At 36.4% G+C, this 8,433-nt stretch overlaps 3 protein-coding genes across 3 annotated transcripts; 1 reads left to right on the top strand and 2 right to left on the bottom strand.

Annotated features, from left to right (window-relative positions):
• Positions 1-164: 164 nt before the first annotated feature.
• LOC134747972 (uncharacterized) lies at positions 165-1,896 on the top strand. Its single transcript, XM_063682652.1, has one exon. It carries the CDS (start codon positions 447-449, stop codon positions 1,878-1,880), a length of 1,434 nt encoding a protein of 477 aa, XP_063538722.1. The 5' UTR covers positions 165-446; the 3' UTR covers positions 1,881-1,896.
• A 588-nt stretch (positions 1,897-2,484) lies between these two features.
• LOC134747973 (ribokinase-like) lies at positions 2,485-4,204 on the bottom strand. Its single transcript, XM_063682653.1, has 6 exons — positions 3,991-4,204; positions 3,762-3,894; positions 3,402-3,686; positions 3,200-3,321; positions 2,936-3,086; positions 2,485-2,724 (listed from the first exon to the last, which is right to left on the bottom strand). Exons 1-6 carry the CDS (start codon positions 4,056-4,058, stop codon positions 2,536-2,538), a joined length of 948 nt encoding a protein of 315 aa, XP_063538723.1. The 5' UTR covers positions 4,059-4,204; the 3' UTR covers positions 2,485-2,535.
• A 2,105-nt stretch (positions 4,205-6,309) lies between these two features.
• LOC134747974 (large ribosomal subunit protein bL17m) lies at positions 6,310-8,121 on the bottom strand. The gene is made up of 2 exons (XM_063682654.1): positions 7,807-8,121; positions 6,310-6,787 (listed from the first exon to the last, which is right to left on the bottom strand). The coding sequence occupies exons 1-2, from the start codon at positions 8,002-8,004 to the stop codon at positions 6,383-6,385; spliced, it is 603 nt and encodes a 200-aa protein (XP_063538724.1). The 5' UTR covers positions 8,005-8,121; the 3' UTR covers positions 6,310-6,382.
• Positions 8,122-8,433: the final 312 nt, after the last annotated feature.

Consider the following 8,433-nt stretch of genomic DNA (forward strand, 5'->3'; position numbering starts at 1 on the left):
GGATGATATCGTCTACGTGTCGTTGAAATGGTTAACCACGATAAAATATAAAAGCACTCAAGAAATATAATAGAAATATTTTTATGAATTGCTGGCCTAGAAATTATAAGCCTTACAACATTTTCTACATATCGATAATTAGAGCTATATGAACGTACGTCACTACTTAGACGCCATTTTTGCGTAGGATCTGTTGTTACGCTGTTCTGTTGATTGTCTTACGAAATATATCGTAATTTTATGTGTGCGACACATTCCGTGCATTAAATTTTATTCTTAACGAGTAACTAAAACACAAGTATTGTGTGGTCATATACAGTGCGTGGCTCAGTTGCCTAATCGTCGATATATAGTGTGCGCGGGAAATCTTTCTGAATCCAATGCCTCTGCCTACTACCAACCACATCTAATATTTATGTTGTTTATCTTCAAGATCTGCCTGGAAAATGATTTCGCAGCGAGTTCGGGATATGCGGAAAGGAAGAATGATTAAAATGACAAAAAATGTGGAACGTCTTTATAAAGAAGGAAAGTGTCGTGATTGTTCTGTAGTGGTAACTCGGATGGACTTTGCCAAGATTTTGGGCAAATTCACTAAGGTTAAAATTCAATATGAAAGTAGTACAACACCAAAAACGAAAAAAGATAGTGTCCCTACTGTAAACTCATCTGCAAAATTGAAAAAGAGTGAAAATGGGATGGTGCATATTAATAGGAAAGCATATAACCAGCGTCCCATCAACGAGTCAGACAACGCTATAAAGCTAAGGAATACAAAGCAAACAGTACCTGTTACATCGCCTCGTCAGGCTAGCAATATACTGAAAGAAAACAACAGGTTAAAAAAAGGGCCCATTGTAAAAGATAAGAATTCCAATTACAATCAACAGAAAGTTAACTCTAACCTAAAAAGTTACGGCATTATTTTTATTAACCCTAATGTAAATAACAACAATGATGTTAAAAGTAAAACAAATTTATCAGAACTACTGCCTGATATTAATAAAAGTATACTACCAAATGATGAATGGGTTATAGATTACTTTCCAAAAAGCGAGGAACCTAAAGAAGATAAAGTGTATGACCGAATTGCAGCCGAGTTAGAGGACCTTATGTATAATGAGAAAGCATCAAGTTTAGTTGACAAACCTGATACTGAAAATAAGGTGGATGACTTTCCCTCTATTATGGATATCTTGAATGATAGTACACCTAATAGTTCTAAACCGAATGACCAAAGTAACACATTTAAGCCCAATTTAGAGTCTAGCGATGTAGAAGCAATGTTGCTCGGTAAAACCAGCACAGAGACAAGTCAACCGGAAACACTGCCCATGGATGTGGAAAACACAGATATGGCCAATTTGATTGGAGAAGTAGGGGTAGATGCCATTCCTGACACAGTCAAGAACCAACCAACTGACCATAAGCAAGGGGAATCTAGTGAGAAGGAGGTCATCTCCCAATTAAGTAACCCATCTATCATTGATGAGACTTTACAAAAAGGTATAGAAGAACAACTGATATTTGATAATGCAACAAAAGATACTGAAGAAAAATCGGAAAATAAAGAAAGCGATGAAAGTAAAGTCACCCCAATGGACACAGAGGTTGCGGCTAATGATAAGGCCAAATCTGCCAGTGATTCTGTCATACCCAAGACTGAAGTTGTAACCCATGTAATATTCAAACAGACTATTGATGGCAAGTGTTACCGGTGTGTAACATGTCCTAAAAACTTAAAATATAGCATTGAACTTAATGGTAAAGCTGTTGAGTTCATAGGAGCACCCAAGTTTATTTCCAGTTTAGAAGACTTACAGGTTTTGTTGCAAATTGTGAATGAAAGCCACTTGGAGAGTCTTTATGTACTTCATTAAATAATTATTTGCTGAATCTTTATTTCTTTTTGTCTCTGTTTGAATGAACTAAGAGGATAAATTATTTTTCAATTATGCCTATAAATTACTAAGACAAATTTGGATGCATATAATTTAATTTTTTGTGTTTTAGTTGTATCTTTGCATTATATATCCATAGTATATCAAGCACTCACACTAGCTATATGTAACATATTTTATTTACCTTTATAACGGTAAATTATTCTTCTGTAATTTTATTGCCTTTGCTGACTATGTGTATAGTTTTAGATCTCTTACAGAAAATTGACTTAGGAATGCAATTGTTATGCTTATTCATACACATTATTATTGTTAGACTGAGGAAGGTTTAAAAATTAAATCGATAATTAAGAATCATGTTTCAATTTGCACATAGCAAAATTAATATGGTTTTCGGTGATTCCTTAGCTTTTGTAATGATAAAAATAATTATAGTAGATATTTAAGATACCTTTAAGATTGTCATATATTAATGTCTTAGAATTTTAATATAACTAAAAGGACATGTCTCAGAGATAATGGATTAAATTTCTGTTATAGCCTTGGAGGGTATGTTCATATTAAATATAAAGAACCTGGATGGTTAAAGTTTGTAACAAATAGTTTTATTTAATTCTTATTCTATAAGTAAATATCACAACATTATAAAATCATATTTGTTGGTGAAAGCATCAATATTGGATGGGTAGCTCGTCTGAGTGCCTTCCTTTGTGACTGAAATGGTAGCCACTTTACACGCTGCTCCAATGATCTGATGGAGGGGCAGATCCTTATGTTCCACTAGGAAAATTGCTAAAGCTCCAACAAATGCATCTCCAGCACCCTGCAAAAAAATACATGAAGTTTTAAGCCCTAAGTAATTAATATTTTTAATGAAGTCAAAAGTGCAACATCCTTGTTTTGACGATCATAATATGAATTCTTGTACATTGACATGCCTGCAATATATAATGTATTCTGTATTACATAATAAATAAATCCAAATCAATTCTGTTCAAATACATACAGTAACCAAGTAATGAAACACTTCTTACTGTAGTGTCCACTGGTTTAACTGATCTGCAGAAGACATGAATTGGTTGAGGATCAGCCTTGGTAGCATACACAGCTCCTTTTTCACCTAATGTAATAACTACTGTCTCACATCCTGAGTCCAATAATTTTGCCAGCACTTGTTTTGTATTCCTGTAAACAATCCAGTTTTACAACAATACTGTAAAACTCTACATACTACTTTAAAGAGTAGTGAGAGTAAAAGAACCTATTGTCACATCACATGCATATCTAAAATAACTTACAATGTAGTAACTTCCATATTGGTAATTAAAGCAGCCTCAGACTCGTTTACACAAAGTATAGTACAGTATTTTAGAATTTGCTGAATGTCAGATCTTGCAGGGGCTGCATTTAGAAGTCTCACCTAAAAATTCACATTACAAATCAGCTGTAGTAATTAGTAGACATTAATTTTATAACAAATCTAAATGTACAATAACTTACTCCTTTATTTAACTTAAATGCTTCTAAAGTAGTTTCTAACGGAGTCTCTAGTTGGCCAATTAAAACATCTGCATGTGTTATTAGTTCTGCAGATGATTGCACATCAGATTTACTTAAAAGGTTATTAGCACCAGCAACAATAACTATTTGGTTTTCACCACTTTCAGCAACAGATATTTGTGCAATCCCAGTTGTCACATTTGGAGTAGTAAACAAATGAGACACATTTACTCCTTCTGCTTTTAAATGCTCCTTATACTTGAGTCCCCACTGATCATCACCTGTCTATAAATAAATAAAAACTTTGTTAACAATAATGGTTTTAGATCAACAGAAATGGAATAAGGAGTTGAAACATACCCTACCAATCATGTATGTGTTCCCTCCGAGTTTTGCGGCTGCTACACATTGATTAGCACCCTTGCCTCCGAAACTAGTTGAAAATTTAGATCCATGAAGAGTTTCGCCGGGCATAGGTAATCTTGGGGCATATCTGGAAGTTTATATCATGTCATGTTACGTAACCAAAGTTCCACAACATAAATAAAGTTAAAGTATCTAAACAATGGGCGTGAAAGGTAGAACTTACGTTGTAAAATCAACACTGCAAGATCCAATAACAACTATTGAAGGCGAAGATTTTGAATCGGAATGCATTTTACCAGATGTCCTATTGTGTGTTACATAGGAAAGTTAGATACAGAATCGTTACTGATACAGAAAGATGAGAAAGATACTGTATGTTATAATTTACTTCACTAATCAAACTGGCTGATAAGAAACAGAGTTAACTGATAAGAAATGATTGACATTTTGACAGATTTAAATAAAATAATATGGATGGTATAGAAAGGATGCCAATCTCTTATGGCAGAATTGTTGCAAAAGTGACCGCTTTCAGCTTTAAATAATAGTTCCTAATCTCTCCGGTGGCGCTAGTTAGGCTCTGGGACATGAGTATAACATGAACCATATAAGGCAACAAATAACCGACCAAATTACGTAGGTTGTTTTTGGTAGTATTTCGGTGTATGGTGGCGCCGCCTAATTACTGTTTTTTGATCGACACTTTTTACACATAGAGATTTGGCTCCTTTATATAGTCTCCAATAAATTAAAATAAAAGTCGTAACAGACTACTGGACCTTGATGCCGTGCGCCGCACTGTGGGTGTGGCAAAGAGTAGCATAATATATAGGGGTGTCGACTGAAATTCGCCTCATTGACTAAGAGACCACAGTTGTTATTTAATTTTTTTTATTTATTAATATAGGTATTGCCTTGTGCCTAGCATTGTTCTGGTAACTTTCGAATTTGGGACGATTTGGCATAAGGCCCCATACGCACGAGAGCTTAAAAAGCGTTGCGTGTGTAACGCACATGGGTGTGCACTTATGGAAGTAAGAACGAGAAAGCGATATCTCTTTTTTTCACGTCGGGGTCACCAGTGTGTAGATGTGGAAGGAAACTTGCCTTAAGCCCGCTCCAGACTACGCGGCGCGAAGCCGCGAACGCGAGTGTGGTTTCGATTTCGCTTATTAGCGAACTAGACTCCACACTCGCGTTCGCGCACGAGTGTGGAGGGCCCTTTAAAGCTGTGGTAAGCGGGTGCAGATGAAGGAATAATTAGGCACCAAACGTTTGCTTTGTACCACGGGGGGGGACAGTCGCTTAGAAAGCCCTTTATTCAAAAAAATACCGACATCTTTATTACTTAACCCGAACCTGCTTTTTTTTATGTGGCATCCCCGCACCCATGTTGGCAACACTGTATCTGTTATTGGCTTAAACATGGGAGACTATATAAAGGAACCAAATCTCTATGTATGAAAAGTGTCCATCAAAAAACAGTAATTAGGCGGCGCCACCATACACCGAAATACTACCAAAAACAACCTACGTAATTTGGTCGGGTTATTTGTTGCGTTATATGGTTCATGTTATACTCATGTCCCAGAGCCTAACTAGCGCCACCGGAGAGATTAGGAACTATTATTTAAAGCTGAAAGCGGTCACTTTTGCAACAATACTGCCATAAGAGATTGGCGTCCTTTCTATACCATCCATAGGCTTAAAGTTAAAGCTCTATAGCCCAGTCGGGCTAGCACTTGATTGGCGCGACAGTAACTCGCGGCGAGATAGATAGTCCCTATAATAGTTATTTACGATACAAGTGCGGAAAAGAGGAAATTCGAAACGAGTGGCGATAAATTAAAACACGACCGCAGGGAGTGTTTTAAATCGACACGAGTTGCGAATTACCTTTTCGCACGTGTATCGTACGTTTTACAGTACATATGGCCCTTTAAATTTTCGACATATGCACGAAAAGTGCTCTTTTACGCACTAGTGCGAGAAAGTAGCACCATATGTACTGTAAAGATAGTTAAAAAAAGACGGGTACACCGAAGTTGACAAATTGCGGGCGTCTTTCTTTGTCACTAATTACGCCTTAATTGGAGTAAAAGAGAAAGATGCCCGCAATTTGTGACCTTCGGCGTTCGCGGTAGTCCCTTAGGACCCTTAGGTTCGTGAGTCGCCCTAAGAAAAAAGGGACAGACCTCCCTCGGCACATTTTTGGAGGCAGGAGTCTTTCTTTATAAGTATGTTTCGCGGTTGATCAGGATATCACTTCGAATTATCAGCGCCAACTCGTTTGAAACCTTTGTCGCTTTCTTACTATACTTCAATTTCACTGTTGTGTTGATAAAGGGCATTGGTATAACCATCAGAATGTAGTAAAGCACTCAGGTCAACTTCCTATGTATAATTTCATTTAATCAACATGCTGATTAATTGATTATAACATTTTTGATTTAGTAGGTATTTTATGATTAGCCTACTACCCTACTAACTACCCACTGCATCCAAATAATATTCTACAAAGGAAGAAAAGAAAATGATAATAAAGAGGAACACATCTTATGTAATATTCAAATGCTACAATATTTACTAAACAATAACTATTTACAACAAAATACTTAATTTTTATCACCACTTTCTTGCGCTGACTCTACATTGGTATTTGCACCCTGCTCTTCACTTTTGCCAATTTTCTCTGCCATTTCCAAGTATTTTGACTGGCGGTAATCATATTTAGCTGCATCAAGGAGAATATTCTGTATCAGTTGTCTGTTGTTGCCCTGTTTATTCACCAAACTAGGGTATGGATTTCCTCGTAATTCCAAAACTGCTTTTTCCTGATTCCTTACATTCATTGCCCGTGGCGCCTTGTGCATCCTAGTGTAAGATTTATCAAAATTTTCATATCTTGGTACCAGAACTTTGAAAAGTTTATGCACCAGTTCTTTCTCTAGAAGCCAGTAGTCTGCAATTTCCATAGTGGGTTTATGGCAATCGCCATATCTGATAGCGTCAGAAATAAGCTGGAAAATATAAAAGTAGAATTAGTTAGTAGTTAAAGATTAAATTTTTTTTTTTTTTTTTTTATTTATTTATTTACATACACACAACCATCAATTACAGGAAATCCTAATTCGACAGTATGGAAATTGACACAAAAAATAGGTACAATACATTAGCTTACAGATTACAGTAGCACAATACGTAAAGCGTAGCCCTTGTGAATTCGTTCAGAGAACAAGAGAACAAATCTAACTCGATCGCTACTCTATTAAGGGTCCGAATTGCGCGCGTAAAGGGGGCCTGGTGAAGGAGTTGCGTTCGAGCGAGCGGCTCGGCCAGCAGGCTCGGCCGCCGCCGCCGCCACACATACCGATCTGGTACGTTCAAACGCACCTCTGCCAGGACTCCAGGGTTGCACAACTTGCCCAGCACCAACTTAAATATATATGAAGCTAGCCCCAGCTCCCTTCTAACTTCTAGTTTATTGTATCCTACCATTCCTAACACGAACAACGTAGGATACTTTAACGGATAAAAAGGGTATACTCCGTATAATTTTAAATATATAAATCTAATAAATTTATTTTGGATGCGTTCCAACATTAACCTATATTTTGACTCGTGTGGACTCCAGATTGCCGCATTACCCTCCAAGTGACTCCTGACTATTGCCTCGTACAAGACACGTATCGCGTTAATATTATTAAACCCATGAGCCTGCCTCATTACAAACCCCAGATTTCGGAAAGCCTTCTTACATACTGAAACAATATGGTCTCGAAAGGTGAGGTCGGACTTCAGCAGCACCCCTAAGTCTATAAGTATATAAATGACATTGTAAGATTGTGCACTCGTTAGTTTACAAATCTAACAGGTTAGCTTAGTTTGTAATCTTCCTACCGTCGGTTTATAATTTAATTAGCGAGATTGTTAGCTGACGCGTGTTTACAATTTTAAGTTAACATAAATATAAAGTGAGTAGGTAAATAAAAAATAATAAAACAAAATAAATTAATATGGAATTCGCTTTTTTCCTTACCCTTTCTGTATACTGTCTGGCTTCATCTGCTCTATTGAAATTCAGCTCGATACGCTCATGTTTTATTAAACCAGTCACAGTTTTACGTAATTTATTTAATCTACCTTCAGGACCCTGTGCGTTTTTAAGCTTGCGGGGTTGTGGTGGTATTTTTATTCTTAACTTAGAAACTAACTTAGCGACCTCAGCTTGATTCATATTAATTAAGATTTGTGACAAAATATACTTATTTTCCTCCTGTTACGATGGAGAATTCTTAAAATTTAATATCTCTTGATATAAGTCCTAGGTTAGGTTATGCTTCTTGCTCATCATGTCATGTCAAGTGTCATATCACAGCACAATTAATACTTGTTCCGAAACCAAAACATTTTACTAAGTATAGTAGCTTCTGCACGATGGCTTTAAATATCAAATCACCAATAAAACGGTTCAAAATGACTCGAAACTAATAATTTAATATGTGATACAATTTATTGCATTTGGTGTAGTTTTCATGACAAATTTTAATCACATCTGTGCATACGGTGTGTAAAGACCTACTAAATAGTGGTATCCTGAACGCTACTGGTTTGCATTGCTGTTCAAGCTGTTGTTTAAAACATGTAAGTTTACTTTTGATAACGA

Source organism: Cydia strobilella, chromosome 15 (genome assembly GCF_947568885.1).
Source record: "Cydia strobilella chromosome 15, ilCydStro3.1, whole genome shotgun sequence".
Lineage (NCBI taxonomy): Eukaryota > Metazoa > Arthropoda > Insecta > Lepidoptera > Tortricidae > Cydia > Cydia strobilella.

Coding starts and splice junctions, on each gene's coding strand:
- LOC134747972 (XM_063682652.1), top strand. CDS start 447: ATGATTTCGCAGCGAGTTCGGGATATGCGGAAAGGAAGAATGATTAAA.
- LOC134747973 (XM_063682653.1), bottom strand. CDS start 4,058: ATGCATTCCGATTCAAAATCTTCGCCTTCAATAGTTGTTATTGGATCT. Junction 3,687..3,761: donor ACACATACATGATTGGTAGG/GTATGTTTCAAC, acceptor ATTTATTTATAG/ACAGGTGATGATCAGTGGGG. Junction 2,725..2,935: donor TTAAACCAGTGGACACTACA/GTAAGAAGTGTT, acceptor ATTTTTTTGCAG/GGTGCTGGAGATGCATTTGT.
- LOC134747974 (XM_063682654.1), bottom strand. CDS start 8,004: ATGAATCAAGCTGAGGTCGCTAAGTTAGTTTCTAAGTTAAGAATAAAA. Junction 6,788..7,806: donor CCAGACAGTATACAGAAAGG/GTAAGGAAAAAA, acceptor TATATTTTCCAG/CTTATTTCTGACGCTATCAG.